Here is a 16397-nt window from a genome sequence, read left to right on the forward strand (position 1 = left end):
TTGCCACAACTTTTGAGAGATGAACAGATTTCTGCATCGACGCAACACACAATGTGGTTACAACACGATGAAGCCCCTGCCCATTATAGCGGAGATGTTCGTAACTACCTGGATGTCACATTTGGTCAACAGTGGATCGGACGTGGTGGTCCCGTGCGTTGGCCTGCTCGGTCACCCGACCTATCATGTCTTGATTTTTATTTCTGGGGTCATATGAAATCGCTAGTCTTTGACACCCCTGTTGACAATGCTGAGGAGCTGGTTGCAAGAATCGCAGTAGCTGCCGAAGAAATTCGAAATTTGCCTGGAGTATTCCAGAATGTTCGGATGTCCATGCGTCGGAGATGTGAGGCATGCATTGTAGCCCATGGAAGAAACTTCGAACACTTACTTTAATCCATGTACCTTTTGCTTCTTTTCATGTATTATTAAAACGATTTCTCACTTACGGTCTCTTTTCTTTATGGTGCTTCTGTGTACAACACTGCTTCAGGAAAGCATTTCCGACCCCACATTGCTATATGATTTCGAGTTGTCAGGATATACCCTACCCCTCTTAGAAGTTCTGAAACGTTTAACTGAAACACCCTGTATATACACTGATGAGCCAAAACATTATGCCCACCTACCTAATATGATGTTGGTCCTCCACATGCAGCCAAAAAGCTCGTACCCGGTAAGGCATAGATGCTACAAGATTTCTAAATGTGTCTTGTGGTATCTGGTACCAACATGTAACTTGCAGATCCTTTAAAGTCTGTGGTTGAGATGCTGCAGATCGGAGTTGCTGTTCCAACACAAACCACAGATGCTTCACAGATATAAGGAATGCAGAACTGGAATTTGGCGAGTACAACGTCTACAGAAAGGATAGACTGGATAGGAAGGGAGGAGGGGTTATGCTATTAGTTAAGAAATACATAAAATCCAAGGAAGTGAAGCCAGTCGACATCGCCAAACAGTGCAGTGTCGAGTCCGTTTGGTGTGACATAAGCATTGGGAGATCAAAATTGAGAGTAGGAGTGTGCTATAGGCCTAATGACTCTGATGAGTATAATAAGAAACTGTACAGGGAAATAGAGTGGGCCAGTAAATCAGAGAGTCTTATAATGGGAGATTTTAATTTCCCAGATATTGACTGGAATTTGGGGGCTGGTCACTCACACACTAGCAAGGCTTTTGTGGATTTATTGGATGATTGTTTTCTACATCAGCATGTTCAGGAGGCAACTAGAGGGAGGAATACTCTTGATTTGATTATCAGCAGTGATTCTTCATGCATTAAGAATCTGCAGATAAATGAACCACTAGGTGGCAGTGATCACAGTGTGCTGAAGTGGGATTTACTCAAAGAGGTAACTACCATTAGGGGTAAAGGGAAGGGTTATTGCTTTCGTAAAGGCGACTACGATGGACTGAGACAGTATTTAGATTCTATACAGTGGGACCAACTGATGATGTTACCAACAGCAAATGCAAAATGGGAAGCATTCAAAGAACTTATCTTGGAAGCTACTAGGCTTTACATACCAACTAAGAAATATTGTTCAAGGTTTAGGCCTAAATGGATGTCAGATGAACTGATGAGGCATATGGCAGAGAAGAAGCATGCATGGGATACATACAAATTAATACATGACACAGAAGCCTATGATAGATACAAGTTGATCTGTAACCAAGTTACAAAGGAGGTTAGGCAGGCGAAGGCAGATTACGAGAAATCTTTGGCAAGGGATGCAAAGAAAAACAGCAAAGAGTTCTTTACTTGTGTAAACTCTAGAAGGAAGGGGATGAATCAGATTGGTCAACTGTTGATGATCCTGCTCAGGTAGCTAACAAACTAAATGAATATTTTGCATCGACATTCACACATGAGGAGTTATTTAGCGAGGGGAAAGCCAGAGGTGTATTCAACTCTAGCAGTAAGCTAGAGAATCTTGTAATAACTGAGAGTAAAGTGGAGGAGAAATTGTTGAAGATAAACACAAGAAAGGCACCTGGGGTGGATGGGATCTATCCAGTTATATTAAAGGAGGCAGCAAAGGAAGTAAGCAAACCCTTAGCCATAATTATGAGAGGTTCCTTGGACTCAGGGGAGGTACCCACAGACTGGAGATGTGCAAATGTCACCCTAATTCACAAAGGAGGATCAAAGGCTGACACAAGTAATTATAGACCTGTGAGTTTAACTTCTGTTCCAGGAAAATTAATGGAGGCACTAGTTAAAGAAGCACTGCAGGATCATTTAGACAAGACTTCAGCTATAGCTCGGACGCAGCATGGTTTTGTTAAGGGGAAGTCTTGCCTGACCAATTTGATTGGATACTATGATGCAGTCACAAAGGAACTGGATGCAGGGAATAACTTTGATATTATATACTTGGATCTTAGAAAGGCTTTTGATACTGTTGCACATGGAAGACTGCTGCACAAATTGGAGCAATGTGGCATTGGAGGCAAATTGCTGCTGTGGATAAAGGGGTGGCTGAGGGGGAGAAGACAGAGAGTGGTAATAAATGGACACTGCTCGTCGTGGACTAATGTTATTAGTGGAGTCCCTCAGGGCTTAGTGTTGGGTCCATTATTGTTTTCTGTATTCATAAATGATATTGATGAGAGTATATCAAGCTTAATGTCGAAGTTTGCAGACGATACAAAGGTAGGCAGGGTTGTCAAGGACACTACTGACACTATGCTGCTGCAACAGGATCTGGAAAGGTTGAGCAGATGGGCTGAGAGGTGGCAAATGAAGTTTTAACATTGACAAATGTAAAGTACTACACATGGGGAACAGCAACCCCAGAGCAACGTATCTACTCTGTGGTACTACACTGACAGTGGTAGAGAATGAAAGGGACCTGGGGGTGGGTGTGCAGGCAGATATGAAGTTCTCTGAGCAGTCAGTGCAGACGGGCTGCAAGAGTAGCTCATGGTGTATTGTCAATGATATATAGGAATTTTTCTAGCAGGGATAAGGAGGTGATTATTCCCTTGTATAAGGCAATGGTCAGGCCATACCTAGAGTACTGTATACAGGTCTGGAGGCATCATTTCAAGAAGGATGTAGAGCTGCTGGAACGAGTACAGAGAAGGGCAACAAGATTAGTGAATGGAACAAAGGGGTGCTCTTACAAAGAAAGGCTTAAGTTTTGCAAATTACAGTGTCTGGAGACCAGGCACCAGCGAGGTGATCTGATAGAGGTGTATAAAGCCTTGAATGGCTTGAGCATGCTCAATGCTGATGGGATTCTTCCTCTTGCTCAGAATAATCACCTGAGAAGGCATAAATTCAAATTGAGAAAAGACATATGTAGGATAGACGTGAGGAAATTTTCCTTTAGCCAGAGGGTGGTTGGTTGGTGGAACAGACTTCCATCCCTTGTTGTGGAAGTTGATAGCCTAAATAAGTTTAAGGCTCAGCTGGACAGGTATTTTGAACGAACAGAGGGGTGAAGTGGAAGTGGTTTTTTTTTTTTTTTTTTTTTTTTGGCTGATGCTGTATAAGCTTGCTTTCTTGCATCAAATGCCTCTACTAATGCTAATGTCTGTGGAATTTGGAGGCCATGCCAATACCTGGAAGTCTTCCTCATATTCCACAAACCAGTCTCAAACAATACTGGCAGTGTGGCATGGCACATTATCCTGCTGAAAGATGGCACTGCCAGAGGGGAAGACCGTTGCCATGAAAGGATGTACCTGGTCAGCAATGATGTTTAGGTAGGTGGTAGACATCAGAGTGCCCGGCACATGGATGACTGGACCCAGGGTATCCCAGCAGAACATTGCCCAAAGCATGACAATGCCGCCACCGACATGTTTTCGTCCCACAGTGCATCCAGCCACTATCACTTCCCCAGGTAAACAATGCACACACACATATGCCCACATGGTGCAATAGGAAACGTGATTCATTGGACCAGATGACCTTCTTCCAATCACTAAAGATCCAGTTTCAATGCTCGCATGTCCATTGTAGGTGCTGTCGCCACTGAACCGTGGTTAGCATGGGCACTCGAAGCGGCCTGCAATTACGCAGCCCCATTTCCACAGAACATTAGCATTAGTTCGATGTACTAATGCTAATGTCTGTGGAATTTGGAGGCCATGCCAATACCTGGAAGTCTTCCTCATATTCCACAAACCAGTCTCAAACAATACTGGCAGTGTGGCATGGCACATTATCCTGCTGAAAGATGGCACTGCCAGAGGGGAAGACCGTTGCCATGAAAGGATGTACCTGGTCAGCAATGATGTTTAGGTAGGTGGTAGACATCAGAGTGCCCGGCACATGGATGACTGGACCCAGGGTATCCCAGCAGAACATTGCCCAAAGCATGACAATGCCGCCACCGACATGTTTTCGTCCCACAGTGCATCCAGCCACTATCACTTCCCCAGGTAAACAATGCACACACACATATGCCCACATGGTGCAATAGGAAACGTGATTCATTGGACCAGATGACCTTCTTCCAATCACTAAAGATCCAGTTTCAATGCTCGCATGTCCATTGTAGGTGCTGTCGCCACTGAACCGTGGTTAGCATGGGCACTCGAAGCGGCCTGCAATTACGCAGCCCCATTTCCACAGAACATTAGCATTAGTTCGATGTACTAATGCTAATGTCTGTGGAATTTGGAGGCCATGCCAATACCTGGAAGTCTTCCTCATATTCCACAAACCAGTCTCAAACAATACTGGCAGTGTGGCATGGCACATTATCCTGCTGAAAGATGGCACTGCCAGAGGGGAAGACCGTTGCCATGAAAGGATGTACCTGGTCAGCAATGATGTTTAGGTAGGTGGTAGACATCAGAGTGCCCGGCACATGGATGACTGGACCCAGGGTATCCCAGCAGAACATTGCCCAAAGCATGACAATGCCGCCACCGACATGTTTTCGTCCCACAGTGCATCCAGCCACTATCACTTCCCCAGGTAAACAATGCACACACACATATGCCCACATGGTGCAATAGGAAACGTGATTCATTGGACCAGATGACCTTCTTCCAATCACTAAAGATCCAGTTTCAATGCTCGCATGTCCATTGTAGGTGCTGTCGCCACTGAACCGTGGTTAGCATGGGCACTCGAAGCGGCCTGCAATTACGCAGCCCCATTTCCACAGAACATTAGCATTAGTTCGATGTACTAATGCTAATGTCTGTGGAATTTGGAGGCCATGCCAATACCTGGAAGTCTTCCTCATATTCCACAAACCAGTCTCAAACAATACTGGCAGTGTGGCATGGCACATTATCCTGCTGAAAGATGGCACTGCCAGAGGGGAAGACCGTTGCCATGAAAGGATGTACCTGGTCAGCAATGATGTTTAGGTAGGTGGTAGACATCAGAGTGCCCGGCACATGGATGACTGGACCCAGGGTATCCCAGCAGAACATTGCCCAAAGCATGACAATGCCGCCACCGACATGTTTTCGTCCCACAGTGCATCCAGCCACTATCACTTCCCCAGGTAAACAATGCACACACACATATGCCCACATGGTGCAATAGGAAACGTGATTCATTGGACCAGATGACCTTCTTCCAATCACTAAAGATCCAGTTTCAATGCTCGCATGTCCATTGTAGGTGCTGTCGCCACTGAACCGTGGTTAGCATGGGCACTCGAAGCGGCCTGCAATTACGCAGCCCCATTTTCAGCAGGGTTCGATGTACTGTGTGTTGTGATACATTACTCCTATCAGCAGCATTCCAATTACCGGCTAGTTGTGCCACAGTCACTCTTCTGTTGCCATGTACTATCTGGGGAGAGCATTCACTCACCTTGAGCATCGATGAGCCGTGTTCATCTAACACCTTGCTGGTGTTTCATGGGTTTCCCCTCCTTGGACTATTTTTGGTAGGTACTAACCACGGTTGACCGTGAGCATCCCACCAGCTGTGCCGTTTTGGATATGCTCTGACTCAGTCATCTGGCCATTACAATTTGGCCTTTGTCAAACTTGCTTAAGTCTGCTGCCTTTCCCATCTGAAGAACAAGAGTAACACTGATTAAAGGAGCTCAGTATCAGGTGTTTTTTATACTGTGTCCAGACTCACGCAAGCAGCATAGTTCACCTGCAGTTGCATAACAACTCACTGGTTATAATGTTTTGGCTATCAGTGTGAATATATATATATATATACATACATACGTTGAGTGATCACTGAATTTTGACCACCCCTATGAAAATTGAATGCAAACGTCGACCACGTGAGGTATGAGAGTGTGGAGTTAGTCAACCTAGGTAGCATAGATAAGGTGTCAGTGATTCAGTAGGTAGTAAAATTCCAAGCGTGATGGGTAAAAGGAAGGATTTATTGGACTTTGATGAAGGACAGATTGTTGGTGCCTCAATTTCCCAAATGGCTGAACTGGTGGGGTGTTCAAGAGCTGTCGTAGTTAAAGAGTACCAGGACTGGCATCAAAATGGTCAAACAACGACCCGATGGCAAAACTGCAAAGGTCAGCGAAATGTTGATGTTCGAGGTAAGCGCCGGGTCCGACAAATCGTACAGGCGAACAGGTGCAGCACTGTTGAAGAGTTACTACCCAATACAACATGGGCCAACCTGAACAATATCTGGCATGACCATGCATCACGGAGATCTAGTTTACAATTAACCAGGCACGACGAGGTCGTGCTTGCAAGAGCCCGAATTGGCCATATGTATCTAACGCATCTCTTTTTACTGCTAGGAGAAGAGCCTCCACTCTGCTCGCATTGTAGCTCCATTCTTACTGTGAAACATTATCATTGAATGTGCACACTGCGATTCAGCTAGAATTTAATGTTTCAGATCTTTAATTAACTCACAAAAACCCTTGCAACTAGCTCATATACTTGGAGATGATGCCAATCTATCAGAGCTGTTTAAATATCTAAAAATGATAAACGTATACAGTCATTTCTAAAACAATTTCTTTCGTATATTGACCAACACTCCAAAGTGATAAGCGCATTTTGGCCATAGCAGCCCTTGCTAAGGTGAGGGGGAGAGGGATGACAAAATCGCGAGCATGGATGTTTCTCGCTAATCCTTGTTCAGTATGTGTTATACGCCTGTCATGGAAGATTTCGTCGTTTGCTTTTAATTTATATGCTTATAAATTGAATAAACTTATAAATTGATATGCTTACAAAAGTGATAAATATACCGTTTTGCAGTGTAAAACAGACTTTTTCGAGTGTGTTAACGGAAGAAAGTGCCTTTATTGTGGACAAGTTCTTTCTAAGCCATAGAAAAAATAAGGCTACGAATAACAAGGGAAATGTGAAAAGATCAAAGAAGGTGATGACATTAGCGAATAAAATTGAGTTATTAGACAAAATTTCTAATGGTGAAAGTGTCTCCTCAGTGGTAAAACATTATAAAATCAATGAGTCAACAGTACGATCAATCAAGAAATCGGAAGAAAAAATCCGCCGTTGTGTCCGTGAAAAACGTGCTAATTGTTTCAAAAAGTTGCTCTGTAACTCGTGATGTTAAATTAGAAAAAATGGAAAAAGCTTTAAATCTGTGGATAGAAGACCGAACTCAAAATAAAATTCCGTTAAGTTCACTCATCATTCGTGAAAAGGCAAAACACCCTTATCAACACTTTAGCGAAATTGGTGATAGCACAGGCGGGATAAGTTTTTTTACTAGCAAAGGCGCTGGTTTGAAAGATTTGTTTGAAATTTCTAATAAATATTACATTTAATATTAAATTGTTTCTTATTTCCATTTTGATGCCTTATGCTTGCATTTCATTATGTTACTGTCTATGTACATAGTCATATTATGAAGGTACATATAATACATACATAGACAAAATTTTAGACTAGTTTTTCTTATATATTTCATACTTTGGAACGGAACCCCCTTTATTACTATGGGAGCCATAACTCAGTATTCGCATTTTCGGTATTCGCGGCATTTCTCAGGAATGTAACCCCCGTGAATAGCGGGGGTTTACTGTATATCCAAAAGAGCCTTACTTTTTTTTTTTACAGATCCATGTTAGATAACAGGCATTTGCACTAAGTATGGGGTATTGATGAATGACCAAAATTTGTGGTTTCTGTACTTAGTTAAACAGAATAATTGTGTTTTGTTGTAGTTTAAACACAAAATAAACACAAAATACTTGTGTTTTGTTGTAGTTTAATGAAGTTTGACTAAAGTGATGACATTTACAAGTTATATGGTTTATAGCTAATTCAGAATTATCTGGACAGTATATCAGCAGCCTTGCTTAGTAGTTTTTTTTGCAGTTTTTATGTAGAATTTACTGTGGTTTATTGAATATTTTTTTATGTGTGGTCATGATTTTAATCTTCTTCTCAGTAATTTTAATGTAAATATTAAACAAATCCATTCATTTTAAACATACACTGTTCCGCCACTTTATTAGGCACACCTACCTAGTAGAGTGTTGAGCCTCCTTTAGCCTTCAAAAGAGCCTGAATTCGTCTAGGCAAGAATTGAACAAGATGCTGAAAATGTTGTGCAGAAATGGAGTACCATGCAGACATGAGTGTGTCACGCAGTTCCTTGATATTCGACGGAAGTGTAGGCCTGCAGCGAACAGCCCTTTCCAGCTCATCCCAAAGATGTTCAATAGGATTGAGATCTGAGGACTGAGCGGGCCACTATAGCAAAGAAAAGTCATTGTCATGTTCCTGGAACCATTCCATAGTGATTTGGTCTTTGTGCACCGGCACATTATCCTTCTGGAAATAACCATCTGACTGATTATAAACTGTCAACATGAACGAATGCACTTGGTCAGCAGAGATGTTTAGGTACAATGTGGCATTCAGAGGCGAATCTATGGGAATCAATGGACCCAACGTGTGCCATGAAAACATTCCCCACACCTAACACTGCCCCCACTACCTTGCACAGTAGTTGTCAGACATGACGGGCCCATGGATTCATGTTGTTTTTGCCAAATTCTGAGCCTTCCATCAACTTGATGCACCAGGAACTTCGACTCGTCAGACCAAGCAACTGTTTTGCAATCCGCGATAGTCCAGTGCTGGTCTTGCTGTGCCCACAGGAGGTGTGCTCTCTTGTTCTTCATTGATAGCAAAGGTACGCGATGTGGCCATCGGCTGTTTTAGCCCATTTGCAACAAAGTGCAACTAGTGGTCCGTTACGGTATTTTGGTCCATCATTTGGTCCAAAATTGCTTCAACAAGCGATTTTCTTCCATAGGAGTGCCATTGAGAGGATGTTTTCTGTTTGTTGCACCATTCTCGATACACCCTTGAAACTGTGGTGCGTTAAAAGTTCAGGAGAACTGCTGTTTCGGAAATGCTTTGTCCAGCACGTCTTGCACCTACTACAATGCCACGTTCAAAGTCCGTTAGGTCACTCCTTTTCCCTATTCTTGCTACGGTTTGTACTCTTAACTGATACTAGAAAGGTTGTTCTGCTGCATTTATATCCACAACTGTGGTCATGTGACTTGCAACATTGTGGGACAAACCATTTGTGTGTTCACAGCAGGGGTGTACCTAATAAAGTGGCAGCACAATGTATATTATGTATGCATATTTATGCATGTTCTATGTATGATAGTTTTTATTTCCAAAGTCAAATAGCTCTAGAAATTATCTAGAAAAAAATGCTAAGATTCTTATAAAAATATGATTTTATTCTTTAATTTTCAAGAGGTGCCACTGTCAAGCAAGCCATTACTCTTCCCTTGCAGTAATCTTAGGAAGGAGACAATTTTGTTGGAACTTCAGAAGTATGGTAAAATTCCTTCAAAATGAAAATTTTGTTGTTTGGCTAAGTTTAGTTATAATACATAAATTATGAAAACAGTAAAACCCAGTTTTACATCTCTTGGAGTGCCAAATAAAACATTTTTATATTAAAAAAACTTGCAATAAATGATATTTATTGCATGTTTTTAAGAAAATTTCAGTTTAGGTTCTTTGTGAGTTTTTCTTAGACATAATTGACTTCACAATCCAGCACTAAATGTTATAACTTCACGTTTTCAGAGGTGGGGATTAGAGATTTTGTTTCTGCCAGTAATCTGTATGTAGCATGCTCAACTGATGCTCATATAGAACCCTAGCAATGTACTTTGTATTGCTTGAACAGTAGAGCACACAGGGAGGTCTCATTATTTTTTTCCCCCTTCATATGCTATAGCTTCATACCATGAAAATGCATGCAGTGAATGACTTGATGGATTCTGATGTTAGCTATTTCTGTTTCTCTACTGCGGTGCATCCAAGCTCTTAAATAGCATCCTGACGATCCCATTTTGCTAAACTATAAATATGGGAGAATAGAGTTAACCTCCATCTCCGGCATAAACTCAATGACCAGAGATACTCTATTTATATACCGGAGTAACTGAACCTCATAGTCCTGTTGCAACATATATTATCAACTTATAGTGAACAAAGTGTTGCATGACAGATATTAGTGGTATTCTACTTAGTTCTATATCCTATTATGCTGATCTGTGGTGTAAGGAACAGGCATTTTTCAGGAATGTAAGGAACAGGAAAAGGAGTAAAAAATAGACACTAAATCAAAATATATCATTGTCCTGTATACACAGATGTTTCACAAAATAGTACAAAATTTTTATAAAATGGTCAGCTGACATCCTGAGTGGGCGTGTAACTCTGTTCATTAACCATACTGTCCAACCATGAATTTTATTATTAAATGGTATATGGACTGATCTGCTATAAACTGTTGGATCTTATGGTTATATTTTATCCACCACATGTATGAATACTGGGTGGTGGGTTTGGCACTGCAGGGCAGCTATTGTTTAAGTGCCATAGTAGTCCTTTAAACTGTCAACAAGCATGTGGAGGCAATGGGAAACAGAATATATGTATCACTTCAGTATAATGTTAGTATTAATAATATAAAATGATGCAAGAAAGCAAGCTTATACGTCAGCCAGAAAAAAAAAAAAACCTTCTCACATCACCTGTTCATCCTCTCTAATAGTATTTCTACACCTTTGGATTTATTCAAACTACCCACTTTCATAACAACAGATGGAAGTTTATTCCAACAATCGGCCACCACCTGCTGGCTGAAGGCAAACTTCTGCATATCTGTCTTGCAACCATCCTTCCTCAGTTTGAATTTATGCCCCCTCATTTGCTCATGTGTTTAGTCTGAGGAAGAGGAAGAATGCTGCATAAGCTTGCTTTCTTGCATCATATGCCTCTACTAATGCTAATGCCATCAGCATTGAGCTTGCCTAATCCATCGAAAGCCTTGAACACCTCAATCAGATCACCTTGTAGGTGCCTAGTCTTTAGAAACCACAGTTGCAGAACTGAAGCCTTTGTGTAAATGCACCCTTTTGTTCCCCCCCTCACCAACCTCATTGCCCCCTTTTCTGCACCCATTCTAGCAGATCCACATTGTTCCTAAAATGATGCCTCTGGACCAGTATGCTGTACTCAAGATGTGGCCCAACCAATTCCTTGTATGTGGGATAGTTACCACCTTATTGCTGCTAGCAAAGTTCCTGTATATCATTAATAAAACCCCATGAACTGTCTTTGCAACCTGTCTGCATTGCTTAGAGAGCTTCATATCTAAATGCACAATTATCCCCAGGTCTTTTTTCATTTTCCACTACCCTGAGTACATTTGAATGAATTTATATATTGTCGCTGCCTGTGCTTCCGCACATATGCAACTAATACACATTTGGTTACTTGCATCTTCACGTTTCTAGGTTAGTATTGTTAACCAACAATATTAATTAATTAACACAAGTTAATACAATTCATTTAATAACAATCAACAAAGAACAACCATTTAGCCTCGCAGTGGGGATGTCGTCTCTGCCACACCACGAGGAGGTAGGTCACCCTATCCAGCAAAACTTCACACATAATCAGTCATAATAAATTACTTTCTTGACATTTATCAATTTAGCTGTTGGCAAGCAAAAACTGCCTTTGAAATTTTGACAAATCTGTCAAACCTTCCAATTTCAAGACAGAGCTCCATCAAAGTCATGTCTGAGAGAGTGAACATCTCTCCCTCCAGCCTCGCTCAGAGGTCAGTATACTGAGGACAGTTCAGCATAATGTGGATACCAGTCTCTGGCTCACCACATGAGCATAGCATGTGGTGAGCCAGAGTGCACCGTGAGTACAGCACGAACAGTTGGTATATTAATTGGCTGACTGACCATACGTTCTGTTTTCATGGACAGTTCTGTTTTTTTGCTACGTACCAGCTGTCCTGTTGTTTTAGTAAAAATATAATTTTTGTCCCATTTTTAAAAAAAAAATTTTTTTTTGTCATAGGCCTTTAACAACAGTTCAACAATGTGTTGCGTGTCTATAGTTGGCATTTGTTCTGTGTGCTTGTCAGTTATCACATATACACACTTGAAAGTTTTTATTTTATAAATTTAAAAGTTTTAAAGCACAGGGCAAAATCACAGTGTGATTTTGCCCTGTCAACTAATGTTCTAACCACACTGTTCCTATGATGGCTAGCCTGAGCTGAATTGTAGTGTGAATATTGACCTTTACACATCGTTTTCCTATAGACCTTAGTCTTTAGGAAAAATGATACGTTTTCAATTATTCGAAAGGGGAGTGAAGATCAGGTGTTGAATATTTTAAATGGCTTCTCCCCATTCATACAATTTACCTCGGAGGTAGAAGAAGGAGGAGTTTTGCCGTTTCTAGATGTGTTGGTCTGTAGGGAGACCAACAACTAAAGACTAAGGTCTATAGGAAAACGATGTGTAAAGGTCAGTATTCGCACTACAATTCAGCTCAGGCCAGCCATCATAGGAACAGTGTGGTTAGAACATTAGTTGACAGGGCAAAATCACACTGTAGTACCTCTGAGGATAGGAAGGTAGAGTATGAACGCGTCGCGATGGATCTTACAAAATGTGGCTACCCCCAGAGGATTATAGAAAAATATATTAAAGGAAATCAGAGGAGAGGCGAATCTTTTACGCCAGTATCCACTGCATATATTCCCTACTATCCGGGTCTAACCGATCATAAAACTAGAATACTTAGAAATTATCCGACGCGTTGTGTGCAGCTTCCAGGGCTTAGGCTGCACACAATCGTGTCACAAGTAAAGGACCCCATTCAAAAAGAGAATGTAAGTGGGGTCGTACATAGTATTAGATGCCCGGATTGAGGGGAGTGTTATGTAGGGGAAACAAAACGCCGTCTCTTAGTGTGGGGGAGCACACTAAGGCAATAAGAAATGCGGAGTATGGCAAGTCCGTCGTGGCCGAGCATTTTTGGGAGAAGCAGCACCAGATCTCCCCGGACGATGCTATCATCACCGATCGGGTGCATAAGTTCTGGGACCGCAAGTGGCTCAAGAGTTTGTGGATCTGTTCCACAGTGAACATTAATAGAGATAGAGGAACGCGGATCCATCCCCTCTTTGAGGCTACTATCCTCAGAAGGGAGGAATGGTTCCATATGACCCACTCCTGAGCCACTTCCGGTTCCATACCACAAGAGAACGGAACATGTGATGAGTACCATCAACCTGCTGGTATTTAAAGACGCACCGCAGAACAAAGAAAATACCGCTGAAGAAGAAGGCAGGAGCCTTCGAAAGCTATGGTTCTATCGCTTTTAATTTAGTATATTTTAATGTGTTTTATTGTTCTTAACCCAGTATATTTTAATGTATATTTTATATGTATATTTCATATATTTTAGTTGTAAAGTTAAATAGAATTTATTGTAAATACAGGCAAATATAATTTATTATAAATACATAGTTATCAAGATTCCAGTTTTCGTTTTCGTTGTGTTTTATTTCTACATAAGGTTGGTGAAAAACATTTAAAATTACAATACAGGAGAAGAGGTTTAGACTAGATTGTAGGAAGTTTTCTTTTAACCAGCAAGTTGTTACTGGAAAAAAGTTGCCTCTACAAGTAGTTGACAGTTATGATTTACAAAGGTGTGTTAAGTTCATTATGGCCGAGCCTATAACAGACTTGACATTAATGCTTTTTGTGGTTGAGGTTGTGATAAACTTGGCATCACTGTTTGATTTCAAACGCAGTGGAAGTTTTTGCAAAGCTTGCAAAAGAAACGTGGCTCACTTTTTTTTTTCAAGTTTTTTTTTTTTTTTTTTTTTTTGTTAAGATATCAAATCTCTTTGCAGAGTTATTAAACTTACAACCACATTAACATGCTATGTTATATTGGCAAATAACAGTACAATCACTGGATACCATTTCTTCTCTGGGTTGTGCAAACAGATGATCCTCATTTAAACAGTGGCAATTACACACACAGAATTATGTACAGCAAATAATAGTCTGCAGTGTAACTGCCATTGTTTTAATGTAAGATTATTTCAATGTGCTAAACAGATCATTTGTCTTAATTAAAAACTGTCATTCATGCTGCTGTATTAATTCATGCAGCCCCTAGATAACTTGTCATAGTTTAATTAATTTTCCCATTACCAATAACGGCTCATATGCAGTGAGTATGGGATTGGCACACCCAGGGTCCTGAGCTGGATAATATCATTCTCTTTCTTCTTGGTGATTCCCTTATACTTCTGACTCTCTCTCTCTCTCAGGGTAACTCCGAAATTTTTTTTTGGCTGGTGCAGCATAAGCCTCAGTCTTCCTTGCACTATATGGCTAGTAATAATAATAATAAAAAAAATAATAATAACTGTATCAAATTTCAAGTCCATAACTTAATAAGAAATATGTTAAAACAATTGAATGATTTGTAGAATTTCTTAAGATACCGATTTAGATCGACTCAAGTTAATAGCGTAGCTTAATTTTACAGTACTCACCTTTTTGTATAATCTGCAGTTGATGCTCAAAATAGGATGGATACTGATTTGAGTTTAAAATTGGGATTAATATGGATAAATTTAATTTTGAAACAGAGTTAAAATATGCCCAAGGAAATAGAAGTGCACATCTCCGTCCTTGGTTGTCATAGAATTTAAGGTTGAAAATGATTGAAACTATATCTGTAAAACGAGGAGGCCAATAGCCGTAACGAATTGGCTTTCGTTGGTAACGTCTTCAGTTGGCGATAGTGAGAAGAAGTGAAACGTGCGTATTTAAAGGACTCTATGTTCCCATGATGCTCTTTGATACATGTGGGAATCTCAGGTGCGTGAGATTCCAAACCGGAGAGAGGTTATAGGGTAATTTGGCATTTATTACGTTAAAATTAGAATGATGGCGAAACCATTCTATGATGAGGGCTTCGTACTGAAAAATTTTAAAACTAGATTTCAATTTAATAATGGGGATGGCTGAATCAACTAAAGGGGTGTGATTGTGGGATTGTACATGTAGTGTGAGTTCTGTGTTTGATTGTCCTGTTCTAAAGCAATTGTAATGATAATACACTCGTGTATTTGATGGTGTTGTGGAGCCGTAGTTAGAGGTGGTGCTACCAATGTAGCATGCATTGCAGTTTTGTTGGCCTTTGATTAAATAAACAATATTATTCATGTCACAGATTTGATATTTATGTGTATCTTTATATGAATTAAACATTGATCCTAGTTTATTATATGCTGAAAATGTGAGAGTGATGTCAGTACCGGCAAATACTCGACGGAATTGTCTGGCAAGATTACTGTGGTAAGGAAGAACAATACGTATGTTACTGCATGTAGTGTGTTTGGATGGTTTTTTTGATATTATTTTGGGTGATGGAAATAGTTTGTTAAATTAACTGAAAAGGGTATTTCCTGGATATGAATTTTTCCTGGATAAGGTATTCAAATTCGTTGGATAGGTCATCTTGTGTGGAACTGTATTTGATGGCGTTATAAATTTGGTTATAGAGGACGGCTTTTTTTTTATACTAAGTGGATGGTGTGACTCAAAATGTAAGTATTTTCCAGTGTGGGTGTTTTTTCTGAAAATTCTAGTTCCGAGTTTGGTGTCATTTTGTATATGGTAAGGTTAAGGAAATTAATTTGTCCGTTTTCTTGTATTTCAAGAGTTTATCTTAATCTGTCTTTTCATTAAATTAAATTCATATTGAATTTAATTTAATGAAAAGGTGATCAATTATGGTTTTGTTCCCTATTATAAGGATATCATCTGCATATAATTTGATCTCTGAAGGGAAAGGTTGTAATATTTGATTCTCTATGGAGGCTAGTAAATTTCGGATGGGGGGGCTGAAATTCCCAATCCCATGGGTAAACCGAATATCTGTTGGTATATCTGATTGTGGAACCGGAAATATCTGGTGTCTAATAGAGGTGATATGAGTTCTAGTATACTATTGATTGAGAGAGACGTGCAATTGGTTAAGGTCCTGTCTTCCATTAGGAAATTTCGTAAGGCTTGTAGAGTGGATGGCAATTGGTGTATAAAGAAACTATATCAAAAGATGCT

At 40.4% G+C, this 16397-nt stretch overlaps 1 protein-coding gene across 7 annotated transcripts in view; it reads left to right on the forward strand.

The window, feature by feature from the left end:
* Positions 1-16397, forward strand: part of LOC150078327 (uroporphyrinogen-III synthase-like) — a 163538-nt gene that overhangs the window by 93720 nt on the left and 53421 nt on the right. For all 7 annotated transcript variants that reach the window (XM_090384204.1, XM_090384203.1, XM_090384205.1 and 4 more), the window contains one exon: positions 9674-9757. In XM_090384204.1, coding sequence (XP_090240330.1) covers positions 9674-9757 — 84 coding nt within the window. The remainder of the gene's footprint in view (positions 1-9673; positions 9758-16397) is intronic.

The sequence above is a fragment of the Mastigoproctus giganteus genome, chromosome 11, assembly GCF_048544385.1.
Source record: "Mastigoproctus giganteus isolate SK-2022 chromosome 11, ASM4854438v1, whole genome shotgun sequence".
Classification (NCBI taxonomy): Eukaryota; Metazoa; Arthropoda; class Arachnida; order Uropygi; family Thelyphonidae; genus Mastigoproctus; species Mastigoproctus giganteus.